We start from the raw sequence: 22,673 nt of genomic DNA, 5'->3' as shown, positions 1-22,673 counted from the left end.
GTACTCTTTTGACATGAACCAATCATCCATCTTCAAAGATTTTCCTTAATTTGTTGTTTGGATTGATTCATTGCTTGCTATAGTATGAGACAAGATGATCAAGACTCTGAGGCAGACCACTTTGGCCATTTTGACGTCCGATTAAGATAATTCTTTTTGTCAAATCGAGTAACTTTTCAAAATTTATGGTGCGAATAAATCCAACATTAGCAAAAGAATTGGGCAAAGCAACGAATACATCAAGACATCAGCAAAAGAATGCATTTTTAGAAGGCATATTTCAACAGTTTACATCTAAAGAACTATCCATGTTCAGATTCCGTTCTAAGCAAACTATCTGCTCATCCCGACATCCAACATCAGCTCATAGGATGTCTGTATATATACTTCACAGGATGACATCATGACAAATCAACTCGTATAACTTCTTGCAAATCATTTTTATATATCTGCTACCAGCAATTTAACACAGAAAACAGATATTTACTGCACAAGCTCTTCAATTGCAATTCAACTTTTAGACAGAGTGGAGGAAATAATGTAAAGGGAAAATGAGTATATTTCCTTTTCTTGTAAGTTCTTACATTAAATTACATGATGTATACACAAATGAAAGTTGACCAATATCTCTTGAACTATATAGTGCCTGTCAAAGAGCAGTTCAATGCCAGGAAAAGAATGAAAGCATCACAAAATAATAAAAATAAAAACAAAAATTATACATACATACATAATATATATATATAAATAAAACTTATGAAGAATCTTTGCAACAGGCAGGCACACAATCCTCCAAGAAGTTTGTGAGCTGAGAAGTGTAGAGACCTGGATGGCTTCGGAAGTGGTCAACATGAGGTGAGGACACAAAATCACATGCCCTAACCTCATGCCCGGCTCTCCGCTGCCTCTCTACAAATGATTCCACCGATTTTGCTGGAATAACTCTGTCAGCTGAACTGTATATATACAGCTGAGGACACTTTGGTTGCTCTGATGATAACACATCCAAAACATCTGAAAGCCTCCTGTTAATAGCACAAGCAAATTATCAGTTAATATTTCGGTATATATCAATCGACAGGCCAAAAGAAAAAAAAAACAAAGGGTCATAGATGCAAACAATTCAAGGAATACAAAAACGTTTTCAAGTTTGACATCTCATGGAGCTCGCGGAGATTTCATTTACAATGTTAATGCTATTAGAAGAAATATCTATTTTGCAGGAAACACTGATTTTGACATCTAAAAGAAATTTCTTTGATTGGTATGGTATGGCGGATATTTATCTCAAGCGTTTCATGCAAACAGCTACAAACATGTGGCGTGTATTTACATACATTACATATATATGGAAAAGAAATGTGTGTGCAAACATGCGCTACCCTGAATTAAACTCCAATTCAGCTCACTGATGCTACTGCTTCATTTATCAGAACATAAATACATGCATATAAATGCACATGACACGTAAAACATCCATAACATGGGACACCTATGCTCTTATCAACTACCACATAAAATCAAACCAGAAGATTGGCTCAGCCTAGTAGTCAAAAATGTAGGACTAAGGTCTTCCTAGGCACCACATCCAGAAAATTGCAGACTTGCATAATATCTCCAAATCAACTCCTATACTCAATTGAGACTATTGAGCATGTATGTTAATTAGATTGTAAAGAATTAAAAATGATTACACATTACAGATTACAGACAGGTAACCAATCTGAAGGGAATTACTACCTGTTGATAGCAGGAAGGTTCAGGACAACCTCAAAAAACTTTTCCAAGGCTGCCAGCAAAGCAACCTCCATGACAGATGGCTTAGGTTTCAAACCAGCATCAGCAGCAACCATCATGTCACTCCCAGATCCATTTGAAACCAGCATTCCTTTTGTTGCTACACTCTGCTTTTTCAAAAAAGCAGCAGAGAAACCTGAAGCCCAAACCTACAACATGGACAAAGTAAATTGAATTTTTAGTATACACGTCACTGAAAAAATAAGCAAGAAAGTCGAAGACAGATTCCAAAAAATGGAAAATCATAGATTAACGCGAATGCATAAACTTTAGCCTTCAGGAAGATGGAAGATGATTTTTCAGAAGGGATTAACCTGAAAGCTTTGCAAGGAGGGAGAGAGAGAGAGAGAATTGTCTTACAAAAGTCTTGTTTTACTGCAAACCATGAGTTCAGATTTCACTCTACTACCAATATCTACAATATTGTCTACAAAAGGGAGAATTCCTATGATGTAAGGGTGTGCTGTTTTTAGGCAAGTGATAAACTACAGCAAAATAATAAACGATGCAAATCAGTCAAGTCATGAAGAATGTGAATGCTGGGAAAAATGATTCGACTAAAAGGCCATCGTTAGCTCTGATACTGCGAAACAACCCATGAGCATGAAAGAACGGGAGCCGGAAATTTTTAACAAGGAAAAGAGACTTTACTTAGAAAATAACAGTACCCAACACAAATTAAGCATCAGAGAAGACTACAGACCGCATATCACAAGAACCAGTGAACATATGTTTTAGAAAGTTTTTACAGAGCAAAAGAACTGCCATAATAAGCTAAAAAGCTACAAATTCTTTACCTGTGGGTCAGGGGCAGCAACAGGGGCCGAGTCGACAATGCAACCTTTGATCTTCCCCATTACAGAAGGTTCCTGCTTCCGAAACTTCTCAAGTACAGCACCATAGCTGCAAGGAGGAAACCCAACAGTTCAGTCACAAATTCTCCCAAAGTTTAGGGAGGCAAAAGAGAAATGAAGAATAGGCATCATGGCAAAAGGAGGTGCATACGTTAGCCATCCAGTGTTGCTGAAAGTATGGAAGACCAAGTTCTTCCCACCCTCCTCCGCGACCCAGTCGGCGAGATGGTCAGCAAGCAACTCAAGGTTCTGCTCGGCTTTCCCGCCAACCTTGTAGCTCATGATATCCGCCATGGGGAAGGTAAATGTCACAGCATGAAACCCCCTCGAAGTGTACCACTCCGCATATCTCTTGAGATGCTTCTGCTTCGCTCCCAGCCACCCGAGCAAAACCACGACCGTCTGAGACTTGGCAGCCGAGCACCCATCATCCCCTGACGCCCCGTACGCTCTCGGGTCCGGAAGATGCCATCGGTAAAGAACCTCCGACGGGGACGAAGGAAATAACAGCACGGAATCGTCATTCTTCGCAGGTTTAGCTAACTTAGCATATTGATACACGGTATGAAGCTGCACGGGAGGTGAAGCAGCTGGGATCGAATGCAATCCAAACAGAGAATCCGGCACATGGTGGAGGCTCGGTTTTTGAACGGGGACATCGGCCTGAGCCTTGGAGATGAAAGAAAGGCCTGAGAGATTAGTAAAGGTAATCCGGTGGTGGTGCGCCGGAGGCTCTGATCCTGCTGATGTGCCGGGCGGCGACGCCGCGTTGGGTTCTGATGGTTTGGAGGGAGAGAAGCGGTCGGGGAGGTCCGTCGACACGGCAGCGAGGGCGACGACGGCGGCGGTGGAGAGAGGCCGGTGGAGGACGCCGAAAAGGGAAGCCATCAGGTTGGAGATTTGGTCGGCTCCTTGTCATGCCAAGGATGGCTTCGTGGCTATTTGATTCTTGTGGGATTGCGACCCACCAACCTGTTTCACCCGCAGGAAACGAAGGCCAAACAAAAAAAAAAAAACGAAATTTTTAAGTTTGTCGTGGTCAAATGACCCGGCTTTAGCTTGGCAGCGCTGAGTTTTGTTGACCGCAGCATTAACGTCAAGGAGAACTGGAACTTACCTAGGAAATGGGAGAAGCTGGGGCCCGGCTCGGCTGTCCGAAGGTGTCGACAGCCAAGCCCAGCGTCGCAGAAGAAGAGGCCTCCCTTTCTTCCTCCCTTTTTTATTCTTCTTTTCTGCAATTATTATATATAAAAAGGAAAGAACGGAGAGATTATAATGTAGAATTCTAAGTTACAAGATTATTCTATTATATATATATATATAAAAAGAAAGTGGATAGATTAGAATTGAAAATTTTAGGACTCGTTTCGTTGCAGAAGAGAAGGCAAGAAAATACGGTAAACAAAAAAAAAATATAATTGGTTGATTTTTTTAAAAATATAAAAATAGCTTTTTTGTAAAAATGAAATTTTTATACTTTATTAAAAAAATTCATATGGGACAAAAAAAAAAATCCGATTTCTATTTCTTTTTCAAAGATATACTTAGATAGAGCAAGATAAAATTTATCTTTTTATTAAAAATAAAATAGATATTATATATATATATTAAAAAAATAGATGCTGAATCTTTTTTTTCGTGAAGTGCCTAGTTTTGAATTAAAGGGGATTAGGACTTGGCCTGGCTCCGAGGGGCGGATCGGGTCTACCTCGAGGGAGACTCATCAGTGGTTATTGACTGGCTCCGAGGGGCGGATCGGTTTGGGGATGGTCACCCTCTCATCCGAGAGACCCGTAGGATGATCCAGCTGATGGGTGATTGTCAGATTGGACACGTGTTTAGGGAGGCGAACAGATCAGCTGATTGGGTCGCCTCCTTTGTTGCCCGGCATTCTGGAGACTTTCTCTGGATGGAGGCATCAGACGTCCCTCATCCTTTGTATCTTTTACTTTCTCGTGATATGGCTGGTTGTACTCACGTTAGATTTATATGAAATGAGTAGCCGTTTTACCAAAAAGAAAAAAAAAAAAAAAGAAAAAAAAAAAAAAAAAAAAAAAAAAAAAAAAAAGGGGATTAGGACTCGGCCTGGCTTTCTAGAAGAAACGCTAGGCGAGGTAACAGGGAAGCTAGAAAGCGATAACGGCGCGCGGTGGGGTAGGAGTTGATGGGGGCGTGGGTCGGTAGTAGTTAGGAAAACGAAAGGACGAATCAACACGGAGGAGGTTCCCTGATAGAAAGGGATTACTTCATATAAGCATCTTAGATCGATCGACAACCAAAAATGCCGACAAAGAAAGAAAGAAAGAAAGTGTTGGACTCCCATGTTTTGTGATCTTGCAAGATTCCTCATCCAATCTAATTTAGAAAGGAATTGAAATGGAAAAAGGAAGTTCCTCAAAGTCCTCTACAATCTTTAAATCAAGCGAAATCTCGAGGGAGAAGAAAACCCCTTAAAACCCCTAAATCCTTGACGAGAACCAGGAGGAGGAGGAGGAGGAGAGAAAACGGGAAAAAGATCTCACCTCTTGCTGTTGGATGATCCTTCCAAAGATTTATCCCTTGCTCCCTAGAGTTGCGTGCCCGCTCCTGGGGCCTGGGGGAAGGGATGACGGATGGATTGGATTTGGGGGGGAGGGAAGAGAGCAATATAAGGCCAAGGATAGCGTAGCGTTTCCGCCGATTCGATTCGAAATTTATTATCCTCCACCTCTCCGTCCGTCCGCCATCGCGCGTGCCCGGATCTCCGAATATTCCCGAATATGCTATGCCTTTGTTCCAATTTCTAAAAATTCTCAAATAGAAACGGCTCTGGCCTGTGTTCTTGGACTCCCGGTTCGCCTTGAGACAAAGGCCAGCTCAAGAGGCAACGGCAGGAAGCAGCATCGTCTCCCCAAAATCATGGGAATGACTTATCTACAGCCGCTTGATCTCGTTTTAGATCGGGCATCTACTTTTTTGAAACAGAAAGTTTATATATATATAATGAAAACGAGCCGAAAGATGCCACCTAATTTTGAAACGGAAAGTTAAACGGAAGCAAAGCCAGTTCAATCATCTTGAAAGATGACTCGGCCATGATAAATTGGATTCAGAGGGGCCCGAGCAGGATGGGGAGGGACCTTCCACTGATTGGAGATATTTGGGCCATAAGAATGGATGAGGAGGCCTTCCAGGCCCTATATGTATTCAGGAAGGCCAACGGAGCTGTGAATTAGGTAGCAGTTTATGTGGCTAGTCATTTGAGCGGTACTCTGTGGTACCAAAAGGACAAGCTGCTTAGGGCACTACATGATATTTTGTTTTCAGATTTTATTGGATGTATTCATACTCGTATAGTATGATGCACCCACTCTAGCAAAAAAAAAAAAAAAAGGTTAAATGGAAGCGAACAATAAATAGTGCTATACTTCGTTTCAGCTTTGCTGAAATTGGACTAAACATAGATGGGATATCTATCTATCTATATTTATTTTTGTTTTATTACATATATCAGTAGGATGAAAAAATTTATATTTATATAGATTGAAAACTAAAAATATGGATATAAATTAGATGATTAAATTTTATGATAATAGAATTAAAAATACTGCTAAGTAGATGGCAAATCAAATTAATAGCATGATCTTATATTTTTTTTAGAAATTCATGAGTGTTATATAAAATTAAAGAGGATTAAGAATAAAATCGGATATGCGGATGTCGATCGGGTAGTTGTTTATCTATATTCATATCTAGTTTTTTTAACGGATATGGATATGGATACAGATATTAATCAGATGCTCAAATTTCTGCATATATCCAAATAGACTGAAATACAAAAGTAGATGTAGATGGATATTATCTGATCCACTCTCACCACTAAGTTTAGCTGATAAATAGTTAGGCTTTATTTGGATGGCGAGGCAGGGGTGGAATAATTGATAGATTTAGTTTGTAATTGGGATTTAGTTTTCAATAATTGGTTTCAAAGTAGGGGTGTGATGCATCGGTGCTTGTAACTTTGACAAATGTGAACAAGGCAGGGAGAGATGCAGGGATTTGCTGTCGCTGCCCGGCGATGGCTTCAACGCGTTCTTAAAAGGAAATTTGGAGCTGAAGAGACCGGAGATCGTCTCATGCACTTTTTTTTTTTTTTTTTTTTTTTTTTTTTTTTTTTTTTTTTAAGGAAGTCTCGTGTGCTTGTTAACATTAGTCTTCATGTTAAGGAAATCGCTATTCATGAGCCCGATTTAGGCCCTGTTTGGGGGAGCTTTTGGAGGGTCAGAAAGTGAAGTATTTTTAGATTAAAAACTGTGTTTGGTAAATTTTTCAAAAAGCTGTTTCAGCTTTTGCGGGAAGCTGAAAACAGCTTTTGGAAGGAAGCTCCAATTTGGAGCTTTTGGGAGGAAGCTGTTTCAGCTTTTTCGAAAAGCTGTATTTTTAACAAAAATGCCCATATTAAAATAACATAATTACATAGTTTATCTCTTTATAAACCTAAAAATCTGCTGGAGCCAAGAATCCAAGCCGTCAGACTCCCTTCCGTAAGAAAAGATATTTTTTTTTCAATTTTTGTATGCATCTCTTGAACCACATTTTAGAAAAAAAATTTTTTAATCCTTTTCTATACCTTTCAAAATCAATCTATTGTTTTTTTTTTATCATCAACCTCGCGGCCCACGCTGGGGTCCTCCTCGAGCGTCGACCATGAAGAAGAGCCCCTGGACCGCGGAAAATTATTTTATGAAAAATTATGAAAAATTATTATAAAAATTATTTTATACTAATAATTATAATATTTTATACCTTTATTTTTGTATTATACTATAAATATAATATCATATTATATTATATCATAATACATTAATATGTTATGTTAAATAATTTAATATTATGTTATATTATGGAAAATTAATTTATACTAATAATTATAATATTTTATACCTTTATTATTGTATTATACTATAAATATTATATAATATTACATTACATTATAATACATTAATATGTTATTTTAAATAATTTAATATTATGTTATATTATGAAAAATTAATTTATAATAATAATTATAATATTTTATACCTTTATTATTGTATTATACTATAAATATTGTATTATATTACATTACATTATAATACATTAATATGTTATTTTAAATAATTTAATATTAGGTTATATTATGAGAAATTAATTTATACTAATAATTATAATATTTTATACTTTTATTATTGTATTATACTATAAATATAATATATATTACATTATATCATAATACATTAATATGTTATGTTAAATAATTTAATATTATGTTATATTACCAAATATTAATTTACTCTAATAATTATATTATTATTATGCTATATTAACATAATATTTTTTTATATTACAATAATATTATACTATATCGTATATTTATGTATTAATTTATGTTATGTTTTATTATGTTCTGTTGTATAATACTATGCAATGTCCTTTATGGTAATTTTGTCATATAAAAGTACTTTCTCAGTTTGTTTACCAAACATAAAATAAAGTACCACAGCACTTTACGAATGTAGTTACCAAACAACAAACAGCTTTTTATAACACTCTACTTCAGACAGCTCTACTTCCAACAGCTCTACTTCCAACAGCTCTACTGCCAACAACCTCTCCAAACAGGGCCTTAATCATGTCCTCGAACGGGGTTATTCAATCGAGGCCCAATGGGCTAACAAAACCGAGTGCAGACTATAGACTACCTCAAATGAGAGAACCAACAACTTCTTTTCGATTACGAGATGCTAATTTCTGCCTGCTATCATTCACCCAGTCCATCTTCCGATGTCTGATGCTTGATGAGAATCAAACGCCTGCCCCTGACAACTTGGATGCTAAGCCCCGGTTGGGAAAACTTTTGGATAAAAAAAATATTTTGTAAAAATTTTGAAAAGCTATTTTAGCTTTTTCGAAAGCTAAAAACAATATTTTAGAAGAAGCTCTATTTTGAAGCTTTCCGAATAAGCTGTTTTGAGCTTTATCGGAAAGCTATTTTTTGAATCAAAATATCTATAATAAAATATAATAATTACATGCTTTGTCCCTTTATAAACCTAAAAATCTGCTAGAACCTTAACAAAGAATCTTAGCCGTGGATTAGACTCCCTTCCGTACAAGAGAAGATATTTTTATTTTCTATTATTACATTATACTATAAATATAATATTATATTATATTCTATCATAATATGTTAATAGAATATTATGTTATATTATGAAAAATTAATGTACGCTAATAATTATAATATTTTGTATCTTTATTATGGTGTTATACTATAAATATAATATAATATTACATTATATCATAATACATTGATATGTTATGTTAAATAATTTAATATAATATTAAATTATTATTCTATAGTATACAATATTATATTACTATATTATAATAATATTATATTATGTTATATTAATATTATACTATATCATATATTTTTGTATTAATATATGTTATATTTTATTATGCTCTTTTGTATAATACTATGCAATGCTCTTTATGGTAATTTTGTCATACAAAAGTATTTTATCAGTTTGTTTACCAAACACATGTTAAAATGCAATATTACTTTAGAAATGTAGTTACCAAATAGCAAACAACTTTTTATAAAAGCTCTACTTCCGACAGCTCTACTGTCAACAGCTCCTCCAAACAGAGCTTGGGTCCGGACTGCCTTTTTCTCTAAGTGGACACGACCATAGTGGTTAAGTGGATACGAGGCTGGAGGTGGTCAGTCGAATATCGGCTACTTCTCCATGATATTTATAAGGTACTGGAAGAGTGTGGCTCCTACCAGGTTACGTAGGCTTATCGGGAGATGAACGATGCTGCAGATTGAAAGTTGCGTCCTACGAGGCTCATCACTCCAGAGACTTTATCTGGGCAGACCATGTGATGGTGCCACTACTTTTATGTTATACTTTATTTTTTAATTTTATTGGCCATATTCATGTCTGTTGCATATGAATAGACGTTGTACTAAAAGAAAGAAAGAAAAAAAAAAAAAAAGAAAAAAAAGAAGAAGAATGGTAGTTGGTACCATTCGAGGTAGTGCTTGGTGGAACGTTAGCATAGCCTGGTCCCTATTTTTGAGCCCACTGCTCGGTAGCTAGCATGCATTGCCCAATTTGAGTTGTCGGATTGTGGGTAATCTACGTGTCGGCAACAAGAATCCACAGCCTTCCGTGACTTCAGAGGTTGGGTCCGCAGACATATATATAGATATGCCCTTTGGGCCTCTTTAACCCAAGGTAATCTCATCAGAAGCCTTCGCATCTGTAAACCTCGACCGTTATTTGTTTAAATCGACATTTGAACAAAATATGTTGGATCGTGAACCAACCGGTCTTGGTTGAGCAAATCGACACCCCTTGCCACATGTAAGAGGTTGCGGATTCAAAACCTGGATGGTGTCATTTCTATTATGTTTGTAAAAGAAGAAGAAGAAGAAAGAAAAAAAAGTATCATATCAAATCCAATTAAATTCAGAATCTGGCTTTATAGGAGAACCAATAGCGGTAGTATAGAAAATAATGAGTGTCGGATTCTGAGCAACTGATCACTTATGCAGAAAACCTAAATAAATGATTGGGGTTTTGTTTAATTATGCATCTATTGTATACTGTGTTCTCATCCACATTTTGTCTGAAGGACTCCGTCAAATTGACCATCCAATAAAAAAGATATATTTTGTTCTTTAGATATCCTGTATTGATTGTTTCATCTCATTGTTGGAATCCAGGGGAGACTTACAACATGGTGGATAGGCTCAGGTTGGTGGGCCTCCCCTGAGCTCATCTCTCTCATGTCATGCCCCAATGCAGTTGCTATGTGACAAATGGCTGCACATCCATAGAGTTTAACTCGAGGACATGCAAGGTTTGCTTTTTATTTATATATATTCAGATCATTCCAAAATCAAAAAACAGTAAAAACAAATAATCTAATATAATTATTCAAAAAAATAATCCACAATTATTTAATAATTAATTTCTTCAAAGAAAAATTAAATAAACCTCCTCTAGATTCTACGCTCGATCCCCCTGAAGGAAAAAAAAAGAAAGAGAATGAGCTTGCACAATAAGTCACTAAAATTTCTAGTTCGATCTACTTCTACAACCATACATTCGATAGCAACCCTATTAACCCCACAATTGTAGTTGCCAATAATAATGCAACCACTCACACAACCTTTGAGATGATGATGACTCGAGGCTAACATTGGGATGATGGTGAAGGACCAACAGACATGGTTAAGTTGGGGAGCGTTGGGGTGAAGAATGGTGAGGTCCGATGTGACTGCAGAGCATTCAGTGGTTGGTCCTTACCCTATAATTGTTTCTTTTCCGATGTGACTGCAGAGGATTCAGTGGTTTCTACCCCTAGAATTGTTTTTTTTTGTTTGTTTGTTTTTTTGGCTACATCAATGAAACTAGAGTGACATAGGATCTTTTAGATCACTTGTTTGGCCAGGAATGGTTGTTTTAGTTGGAAAGATCACCTTTTTTATTGTTTTTTTCCATGGTTGTTGGATTGTTTATCGATGCGCGGTCTCCCATATTATCGAGTCAGTGAGCCATCGGTGGAATGCGACAGCGTTCTTCCTTCACCATTTTTTTAAAAAAAGGAACCTATATTCCTTCAATAGACTTTGAGAGTCAATTACAAGGATCAAGTAGATTAGGAACTAAGATGGATTAATTTCTATGGCCGCCTGCATGGTTGGAGGGCTTTAATGGCAGAAAACTCTAAGGTCGCCATCAAGATATAGGACGCTCTAATTATAAATCCTTTCCAATAATTCCTGCCAAATAATTCAAGACACTATTATAGCTTCTCGTCCTTATTTACTGAGAGAGACAGGCAGTTAAGGCTTTTAGGTTTCCTTTCTATTATCTTGTCCTATGTTTTCTATATGGAAACTAAAGTTACAACCACTTCATCTTGGCCAGTACTAGGCATGGATGTGTTTAACTTTTGTCATAACTATCATTGGTTTAATTAACAGAAAAAAGTGGCCAACTTCAAAGGCAGAAGATTTGGGTTAATTATCTCATAAACAGAATGATAATGACAACACGGGTTTGCATAACTTCTACGCTAAGGGAATCATTATTGATGTCCACAAGCTTAAATTTTAAATTTATTATTATTTTTTTAAATTTATTTTGATCCATCACTTATGTCATTTTCACCGACGAAAGTAGAAGCTACTTTATTGGATCTTATGCATTATCATGAAATCTATTTGTTCATTAAGCAAACAAGTTGATCCGGCGAGCCTCAAATTCAACTAGTTAAGTCTTTATTTTCCTGTAAGTATTAGTTAAATCTCAATTGGGAGGAAATAATTTCCATCAAATTGGATGAATCCTACGGAGAAACAAGAAGGGGATGCAAAAATGCGCGGTCGGTGATCCAATGAGATTTTTAGACATATTTGCCTTGCTTTTCATCAATTAGTAGCAGTTGTTTTTTATTTTTTTTGTTGGAAAGAAAGAAATGCAAGAATTTTTTTAAAGCAAAGTAACCACCAAATCTTTGGTCCAGGGCAATAAGTCTTCTAAATGATAGGTCATTGTTCGATAATCAAAAGTAATTACTTAGCGTCTCCAAACTATGAACTTTTGATTGGAGCAGCTCCTAACCTCCTGTAGTAGTTTAAACACTCGCATGTTGTCTTTTCCCCTCATACCGTGGATTAAATTAAATCCTCCCTTATAGTCATAGTTATGTTATTTTCTCTTGCTTCTAATAAATCGGGTAGCTTAGCCTCTCTTACAGCAAAATAAAGAAATAAATAAATTGATCAAGCTAATCCAAAGTCTTCATGGGATGATGATAGAGGTTGATATGTAGAGTTAAAACCTTTATGTTAACTCCATGAAAAAGGAGTTAACAAATCACGATCAATGATGCACCATACAAACTCAAGATTTAAATAATCGAACATGATCTATACTATAAAAATTATCTACAAATCAACATTGTCACAAAAGTTAATCAAGTAGGTGTCAAATATTAGATGGTTTTAATAGTATTATACTATGCTTTACTATGATTAGATCATCAAACCTTAGTAAATCTAAATCTATTCATATTCTATATTCTAAGATATGTGGATCATGATCCATAAAATTGATTTTCAATTTATGTATCATATCATGTAATTTATCATATTAGTGCAATTGACACCTTTCATTCTTTTCCTTGCTGAGATGCATAGATTAGAAATAACTAAAATATAAAAATTTCAACCTGTAGAAATATTTTATATTATAGATTATATGCAAAAGTTTAGATCTTCAATTTAGATGGTCTGTCGTTGATTTTAAAATTATTAATTTCTTTTATAAAATATATAGTCTAACTTATTTATATAAATATAACTTTATGTATATATCAATCACATACTTATTGAAGTACGTCAGTAGTGTTAAACAATGTGAAGTTCTAAACCAGACGTCCATATCCATATTTATTGTATTTGACAGATACAGATATGGATAGAACGTTAGTCGGATGCAAAAATTCATATCTATATTTGTTTTAAACAGATATAGATATAAATCGGATACCAAAAGTATGAATATAAATACCAATATAAATCGAATAATTAAATTCTTTGACTATAAAATAAAAAATATTACTAAGTGGGTTATAGATTAAATTAATAGCATGTTAATGTCGTTATTTATTTTTTTTAAAAAAATTTATGATTGCCATATAAAATTAAATAGGGTTACAAATGAAATCAGATATTTGGATATGGATCGGATAGTTGTCTTTCTCTATCTATATTCATTTTTGTTTGACGGACAGGAATATGAATAGAGATATTAGTCGAATGGTCGAAGTTTTAGTCATATTCGGATAGATTTGAATATGAAAATAAATTCGAACGAAGATTATCCGATCCAAAAAGATAAATACGAATGAAGCGATGTATATTTGAATTTTTTTTTGTGGCTTTGAGCCTTTGTCACACCCACCGCACATATAAGCTGTCACAACCTTTTTATTTTGGTCGGTTTCAATCAGTGAAAAATTAGTATTCCCGATGTTTTGTAGAAATCCCACCACATCCAGAACTCGTTAATCTCACCTATTTGCTTTCGGAATATGAACACATCCAAAGTGCTATCCATCAAAGAGTTAAAAAAGCAAATGAGCAAATTTGAACAGCGTTACTTCAAATGTAGGGAGACAAGGGTTTGCTTGTATATCAAACAAGAGAGAACGGCCTTTCTTCATGGTTGACTCCATTTTACGCACGTATTATCCAACCATCTTGCACAGGACAGAGAAAGCTTGGAAAACCTAACAAAAACAAGCATTCTACTTTTCTTTTGTTTCTCTTTATATCCCTTAGCTTATTACTTTGTCCATTTCAATAAAGTTGCCACCGCCTAAGAGAGAGAAGCAACACTAAATATATACTTTTTCATTTCCAGACTGGGCTCCAATTAGTTTTTACCTACTAGGTTAAAATGCGAGCTATTTTAAACTAAATGAAACATACATAAAATTTTCACATATTACCAAGGAAAAAAAAGCATACATTTTGGAATATACCTTATCTTGCTAGATTGTGTGACAAATCAAGAGAGCTTGTATGTGGTTGTGAAGATTGCTACTTTTTTATCTTTCATGTCATATGATTGATGAACTAGCAAAAGGCTTAAAAACAAAGTGTGAGTTAATTGAAAATTTGTAGTGATGTCATGACACATTTCTAGAGCTAACGAGGGAGGTTTATGGTAGAAAAGGAATCCATCATTTTTCGTTTTTCATTAAATTTATAGCTCCAATAATCATATATCTTAATACCATTAAGTTTTTTTTATCACCGGTCAGAATTTTAGATAGTGAAAACCTCTGATCAGAACTAAAAGCGAAATTACTTATACAGGACGAAGGAACACAGTTTAAATTTTTCATACCTTAAAATAAAGAGTAATGAGACCTTTATATTAAGCAGCGACGACAACATTGCACTCAGTAATAAGAGAAATTTATATCACACACATATATAACCACACACCATGCCATGAGCCCTATGAACAACAACAACTGTAAACTGGTATTAGCAGTAAAGCAAAGTATAGCTAACAGTAATCTAACAATACCAAGTTGAAGACCAAAAAGGTGAAGACAAGCCGAGCAGCAATCGCTTCCCACCCTTCTATCATCATTCATCAAAGCAGTCGCTTCCATCCTACGTCACTCATCCATTTTTCCCCAAGAAAAAAAAAAAAGCCTGCAACGCCCAAAGGAAAAAGAAAGTTAAGATTTATGTACAAAGGAGGTAGTGGATTCAAAATTTGAACTCATGGCCCAAATATACGAAAAAAATTCAGAAGCTGAAAAGAGGAGAGCGTATGATGACCGGAAAGCCCCCGTTCGGAGGACGGACAAAATAACTAATTTTGGAAAACGACCGTACGGATAATAAGAAAAAGATTTATCCACTGGAAAGAAGAAGAACAATTACCTGAAATTCGGGTTTCTTCTTCTCTCCGTCTAACGACGAGAAAGAAAAAAAATTGAAACGAAGAGAGGAAGAATGATCCATCCGTCTTGCCCATTTGATCTCCTTCACTAATGTTCATTAAAGGACTAATTAATTAAGAGATACTAAAGAAGGAAGGCACAGGGTAATGACGCGGGAGATGGGATTAATTAGTGTAAAGCGCGGTTAACCATCTCGAGCTGCCGCTGGTCCGACTCGTGCCTCTGGAGACGGATCTCATCTTTCTTCTTCTTTATGAAGTCCTCGAACCGCCGGTTCATCTCATCGGGATCCGCCGCCGCCGGCGGAGCTGCCCTAATCACCTCCGGCAGCCTTATACCCCTTCCGGCCGCCGCCTCCGACCGGGAGGACCTCGACCTCTCCATGATCGCGTTCCACGTAGCGTCCATCGAGTCAGTATCCTCTATTTCCAGCACCGGCGCCGGCGCCTCCTCCTCCATCGGCTCGACGATCTCAGGCGCTGGTGCGATACTTTTCTTGATGTCGAGGCGTGACGAAGCGGTGGACTGCTCGTCAGACTCCGTCGTGAGGCACGACGCGTCCGACGGCGGTGAGGGATCGGCGGGTTCCTTCGCCAGAGCCGGCGTCGCCGCCTCGGATTCCAGCGGGTCGGGAGAGATTTCGCGCCAGATCTCCGGCGAGGGCTTGCGGATATGAGGCATAACAGGAGGAGCAGCCCCGAGATCTTTGGGTTTGAGGGGTCGGGGAGCGTCCATCGAAATGTCGTCGGCGGGCCACGGGTGGGGGTGGTGGTGGTGTTTGTGGTCGGAGAGCTTCCAGATGACGATGATGATGAGATGGACGGTGATGAAGAGGTAGGGGGGGACGAGCCAGGTGCGGAGGGCGGTCCAGGCACGGGGGACGGCGGAGGCGAGGAGAGCGGCCGCATAGGGAACGGCGATCCTGGCGAAGGCGGCAATGGACAAGATTCCGGCGAGGAGGAGGGCGAGCTTGGCGGCCCAGATCGCGGTCTGGAAGCCGGACTTCGGTGGGTTCCGTCGGAGGACGGCCATGACCGGAAGAAGGGAAGCGGAAGAGCAGAGAGAGAGAGAGAAGAAAGGCAGAGAGAGACTAAAGAGAAGACGCCATTGTCTTTCAGAATAAGGGAAGGCTTTGGGTATTTATCGTGGAGGTTTCGGATCCCGTCCCCAACTTTTCTTTTTTTTTTTAAAACAAAGAGGGGGAGAAGAGATGGTGAATAACTGCCGTTGGATGGAGGCCGACAAGGAAAGGATTTTAATTTCGTTGTTAATAATTTAGACGGAGATTAATTAATGGTCTTTGGTCATTATTGCTGTGTTTTATTATTATTGTTATTATTTTTGTTGCTGCTTAGTTTAGAGGATTCATTAGGTGCAATTTTTGAGTTAAAACTCGTTAGATAAATGGTGTCTAAAAATTACTATATTTTTATTTTTATAAAAGTATTATAAAAAATAATCTGAATAAAATCTAAAGATTGAAAAAAAAAATCTAGATCGAGACATGTGATATACACTGCCTTAAGAACGTGATTCGTCCCTACGTGCGGGTTTGTGGCGATTTCGTCTCCAAGGTACAACAATCTGGCTTAGCCTAATCCTCCTCTAATGAGCATGATCATTGGAGAGGCTTGATCTGATGGACTCATTCAGTTATTCGGCAAATAAAAAAATATAGAAAATAAAAAATTAAAAAATAAAAGAATTCTGAAAGAAATTTTTGGGAGAGAGAATATTAATGAAAGAGAAATTGTGGTGTTTCCGAAGATGCAATGTTTCAAACAAAACCATAACCAATGTTCTTTTCAAGAGAGTTGTAATTTTTTTGGAAAAAAAAGCGTTTGAAGAGGATAAGAGTTTTAATATTTTAAAAATATTTAAAATTTTAGGAATAAAGTTGATATATTTATTTTTTAATTTTTTTTTAAAGTTAAAACTCTTAACAAAACTGATATGAAGAATTTAATGCAAAAGAATTGCCCAAATTCCACGTTTCACTGCTAGTTTTACCGGCATGAATATAAGCATGAGTGTGATTTCTTGTAACGGGTAATAGTACGAGAAATACTGCAAGAATGCGATCCTTGATAAGTAACACTTATCAAGGAGAATTGACAAGATATGGACAAGGTCAATACATGATAGGTCAAGGAACGAGGTGTATCTTTTGGGTCCCAAATCGACTATGTTCACACTTTGCAGTAGATGGAAGACAAGGGCGGCCTAAGTCAACAAGACTTGGGTGCACATTTTGGGTTACTTATCAAGGAGAATTGACACGATATGGGCAAGGTCAATACATGATAGGTCAAGGAACGAGGTGTATCTTTTGGGTCCCAAATTGACTACGTTCACACTTAGCAGTAGATAGAAGACAAGGGCGGCCTAGTCAACAAGACTTGGGTGCACATTTTGGGGTCGCTGACGTATTTATGAGGACAAGAGCGCCTGTGATGCTTTAGCATCAGTAATGCTAACCCATGATTTATTTAATAAAATACAGTTCAATTTTATTAGGATTGCAAATGGGTTGGATCGGACCGGGTCGGATTCTGAATAACCTCGATCTGATCCAGTTGCTTGTTCGGGTTCTAATTTTGGACCCAGACCCAATCCGGTTGAATATCAAGTCGGGCCGGGTTGGGTCTGTGCCTGCAAATTTTGATCCGACGGATTATTCGGATCGGGCCCGGATTTGGATATATGTATTTTTATATTTAAAGTTCGACTATATAATAGTAAATACATCAAGCAATTATTATTCTAATTCTTTTTGAAAAAGAAAATAGACATTTTACTAGATAAGTTATATTCACATATTCAAATTTAATATTCTCTAAATTTTAACAAGTCGTTCCTAAGAACATCTAAAAAAAAATTGATACAAAAAAATGGGTCGGATCGGATCGGGTCGAGATTGGGTGGACTCGACTCGATCCGAAAAATAGAACGGGTCCAAATTTAAGACTCGACCCGGCCCCGCGGGTCCTAAAATTTAGGTCGGGTTGGGTCACGGGTCGACCCGATCTATTTGCAGCCCTAATTTTCTATGCCAGACTCTGGATACATTTATTAAGTCCTTTCAAAGACATATCTAAATACCTTCTATCATTCTTAACAGAAATTTCTCGAGCTTCCACACTCTTTAAGTGCCATCATGACTCCAAGCACAAGGCTTTCTACAAATACCTTCCTTTATAGTTTAAAGTAACCAATAACTTAAGACTCTTGCTTAACATGAGTCCACCATTTAGAAAATGGAAATAGCCAACAAACCAATGCTTTTATCTCAAATATGCTGGAAGAACCCACGGCACAAACACAAACTTGATGAGATGGAGTTCCCTAGCCTTTATTCCTTGACCAACCATGTGTTTGTGGCCATGATTTATGAAAGCAGAGATGGCATGAAGGGATGCGAAGCCTCATACTATTATTGTATGCTCCGGGCACTAGAAAATAAAAGTGGGAGGAGCCTCCGGGCTCTTTATGGCGGCCGGTGGCTCTTTTCCCCTCTTTCCCAAAAGAAAAGAGGCCTCGGTAGGGTCGCACTTCTCCATGCCATTTTGTGCTGCTCTGCCTTGGGTTCGAAGGTTGGTATATGAATTATGAACAAGAAGGCAATGGAAGGCATGGAGGCTTTCAATCAATGGCACGCTTGGCACCTCTAGCCTCCCAAAATTGTGGCCCCAATGCTATCTCATCGTGGCCATATTGTCACAACCCAGGATCTTATCCAAAATTCTTATGTGAGAATCCGTACGGCATGTGTTTAGTCCCACATCGATTATTCGCTGGATAGATCTTGAGTACTTATATACAATCAAGAAACTCAAATAATACCTTCTGACTAGCTATTTTGAATGAGGTCTTTAGCTGTGACATATACTGTGCTGCTTTCTCTAGTTCTCTTAAATTAGCATCACCTAGACAAGCAAGGGGAGCGTGCTCATGGTTTTATTTTCGTTTCTGTAAGAACTATGATAGGAGAAATTCTCCTATAATACAAATCAAGGTGAAGGCAAGACCCGACGCCTTTCATGATAACCCTATAAGTGCAATGATTAGGCATCTTGGCTAATCTTCACTACTAATGCATTGATTCTAGCAACCACTTTAATTCATAGAGAAAGTATGGTGCTAAAGCAATCAAAAGTAGTATGGCGTATTGTAAAACAAAAATTTCTAACCTTGGCATTACAGCCATTCATCTCTCCGTTCACGTACACGGTATTAAAAAAAATATAATTAAGAAATAACGATGCCGTAAGTTTTTTTTATATATAATTAAATAGAATATCACTCATCACCAAGTAACAATAATCTCTACAATCTATTCAAGCAATTAATAAGCAAAATAATCAAGCAATCCATACATAAGCGACAACATAATTTTTTTAACATAAAATATACTTCGATGTGAAGAAAAAAAATTACAGAACTTAGTCCAGTTAAAAACTTCATAATTTAGAATAATGTGATTACAATAGATCCTCTCCAGCGCAACTAGAGGCTGTATAAACATCAACAAGATTTAATCTTAGTTTCCAAAATAAAAGTATTCTTCACCAATAAGATGAATTTTAACAATAAACAACAAAATAAAAAATAGATCTCACCAAGTGTTGATGCTTGAAATAATCAATAGAGAAAGCTTTTTAAAGATCCGAACCATTCAAGCTGTAGCTCTTAATGCCGAAAACAACATATTGAAATTTCGGCCAAATCTGCATAAAATCAAACATTCGATCATCAGATAAAATAGTACCTTTTCTTTCCCTTCCTCTTCTCTATTTTTTTTTAAAACATTTTTCACATTACCACTAAACTCCCCAGTTTCCACAATATCCTTTTCTTTAAATTTCAAATGAGATGGGCCCTACATGAAGAGGGACCATACCAACAAATCTCTTCCTTCCGACTTATACGAGGTTCACCAAGTTCTCTTTTTCTCTGCAAGCAATAATTTTTTTCATAAATAAAATTTTAATCATCATATTTGGCCCATTATTATTACTATGAATTTTTTTAAAGATACAATAATTTTATCTACAAAGCATCTCGAATTCAATAATATCTTAGATCATATGTTTGCATTTGATAAGGTACGGTCAATGTCAATACATGATAGGTCAAGGAATGTGGCGAATATTCTGGGTCCCAAATCGACTCTATGTTCACACTCCGCGGTAGATTGGAGGCAAGGACAGCCAAAGTCAACAAGACTTGGCTCACATTTTGGGGTCGCTGACCTATTTAGGAGGACAAGAGCGTCTGCGGTGCTTCAGTATCAGTAATGCCATCTTGGCTATCTTCACTACCTGTGCATCGATTTTAGTAACCACTTTAATTAATAAAGTAGGGTGCTAAAGCATTCAAAAGTATTTTCACCAAAAAAAAAAAAAAAGCATTCAAAAGTATTCTTGCGTATTGTGAAACAAAAATTTCTAATCTTGGCATTACAGGCATTCATCTCTCCCTTCAGGTACACGGCGTGCATTTGCATTTGCTCTTAAGAGCCTTTAAATCATTTTAATGATTTTAATATTTTCATTAAAGGTTTTTTAGTGTGGAGTTTGGTGACATGGTAAACCTAGACAAATATTGCCACGATGGCTTTTATGTGATATTGCACATATAGGTGTGTGTGTTTCTTGAATATTCATGTTTTTTATTTGAATTATTACCTTGTCTATTTTTAACCACGTCTATTTGAGCTCTTATCACTTAGATTTTATCGCATGCTTGCACTATTTTTTTTATATCTAAAAGACTATGGTGCGGACACGAGTGATAGATCAACCGTCACTCGGATTTAGTTTGATTTTATTTTGGAAGTGATTTTATGTTATTTGGGTTTATTAGAGTATTTTGTTATTTGACAGCTTTTAGGACTTATTTTTAGTATTTCGTTATTTTGAGAGTCTTTAGTGAGACTAATTTTTTTTTAGGAATTTTTACATTTTCTGGGTCGATAAATATGATGGACCATAGGATTATACTATGATGAATAGGAAATTGATTCTCTTTCTTTCTGCCCTGGTGTGAAGCCAAGAGCAAGAGCTAGGTGTGAAGCCTAGTTTCTTTCTTCCCATTCCTCTCTCTTTTTCCTATCCTCTCCTTTCTCTTCTCTCATTCTCTTTTTGTTCCTCTTTTCCCTGCTGTCCGGCATTAGACTACCATTTTTATATATTTTTAATTTCAGCCCCTGTTACGAAAACGAGGTTATGGCCCGTTATAGGCTTTTTTTTTTTTTTTAAATCAATAACTCATTTTTGCTAACATACGGGCCGATGTATTGAAATATATCACAATTTTACAGTTGAAGGTACTTTTGAGGACATAACAAGCATTTCCAATTCTAATGAAGGTCCTTGAGAGGGCGTTCCCACGAAGGAGTTATTATTATTATGATGATTATTATTGAAAGGGAAACGAGTGGAGTTGGAAAGCATTCAGAAGCCACTTAGGAGCATGGTGGTTAGATAACTAATCTCATGAACCGCTCAAATAAAAGAGGCTGCTATAGCCATGAATGCAATGAAAAAGCCAGAGACTTCAATTACAATTTTAGTACCAATCATACACTCTATGTTGCTTTCAACCCCCTTAAAATCCAATCCTTTCGGTGTAAAAAATTGTGTATCAAATACAAATGGTTTAAAAAAAAAGGACTTCCAATGATGACTGACCCGGGATAATATAAATCTCCCCTCCCATCCCAACCGCACCACCGGCGAGCACTACCGCATTGGAATGCTAATTAGTTTCGCCGCTTGTGGTTAGGCTTATGGACACCCATGGGAGGGTTTCGTTAATCTCGCCATGCAGGCCCCCTCGAATGCTGCCAACTTCAGTTATTCATGTCGTCAAGGTTATTCACAAAACGGAGGGCTTGTCACTTTTCGAGCTATCCATATTTTTCGGAAAGCTAATAGTGCTGCCGACTGAGTTACCTTTTACCTTTTATGCCGTGCATCACTCGGAAGAATTTTTTTTGAGAATGCTCTGCGGCTGCTCCCTCCTTCTCTTCGTCGTCTCTTTTTGTCGGGTTGTAATGGGTGCACCCATGCTCGAATGGTGTGTGTCGGTGCCCAAAAAAAAAAAAAAAAAAAAAAAGCCATAAGATTTGTTTAAAAGTGCTGGTATGGGAATCTTTCTGGTACGATCAATACTATATAGGCAACTAAATTGATACGAGAGAGAGCATCTTGTCTTCTTGAACGGCATAAGATGTCATGAAATAGACTCGAGAACAACTGTTAGGATTTAGTTAACTAAAATACAAGACGGCAGGGGTTCTTTAACTTCATGTCAAGTATGGACGAATGGCATAAGAGAGTGAGATAGGGACGGGGAAGAGAAAAAGGTGTTTATCGGGGAGAACAATCGCTGAAGAATCTATATTAAGCCTAAGGCTGTCGTCCCAGCCAGCAACAAAAACTATGCAGAGACTACCAACAATATTATATTGCAGAATCCACCAACTCA

At 37.0% G+C, this 22,673-nt stretch overlaps 2 protein-coding genes across 2 annotated transcripts; both read right to left on the bottom strand.

The window, feature by feature from the left end:
- Positions 1-541: 541 nt before the first annotated feature.
- LOC103722215 (uncharacterized) lies at positions 542-5,660 on the bottom strand. The gene is made up of 6 exons (XM_008812692.6): positions 5,174-5,660; positions 3,769-3,883; positions 2,803-3,623; positions 2,595-2,700; positions 1,741-1,946; positions 542-1,025 (listed from the first exon to the last, which is right to left on the bottom strand). The coding sequence occupies exons 3-6, from the start codon at positions 3,537-3,539 to the stop codon at positions 755-757; spliced, it is 1,320 nt and encodes a 439-aa protein (XP_008810914.4). The 5' UTR covers positions 3,540-3,623; positions 3,769-3,883; positions 5,174-5,660; the 3' UTR covers positions 542-754.
- Positions 5,661-14,575: 8,915 nt separating this feature from the next.
- Positions 14,576-16,309, bottom strand: LOC103722242 (uncharacterized). The gene is made up of 3 exons (XM_039115430.3): positions 15,372-16,309; positions 15,163-15,269; positions 14,576-14,928 (listed from the first exon to the last, which is right to left on the bottom strand). Exons 1-2 carry the CDS (start codon positions 16,212-16,214, stop codon positions 15,267-15,269), a joined length of 846 nt encoding a protein of 281 aa, XP_038971358.1. The 5' UTR covers positions 16,215-16,309; the 3' UTR covers positions 14,576-14,928; positions 15,163-15,266.
- Positions 16,310-22,673: the final 6,364 nt, after the last annotated feature.

Source organism: Phoenix dactylifera, chromosome 10, assembly GCF_051530095.1.
Source record: "Phoenix dactylifera cultivar Ajwa chromosome 10, Ajwa_hap1_PhDact_Kaust_v1.1, whole genome shotgun sequence".
Taxonomy (NCBI): Eukaryota; Viridiplantae; Streptophyta; class Magnoliopsida; order Arecales; family Arecaceae; genus Phoenix; species Phoenix dactylifera.
The sequence above is the reverse complement of the archived record's forward strand: the minus strand, read 5'-3'. Positions and strand labels throughout refer to the sequence as shown.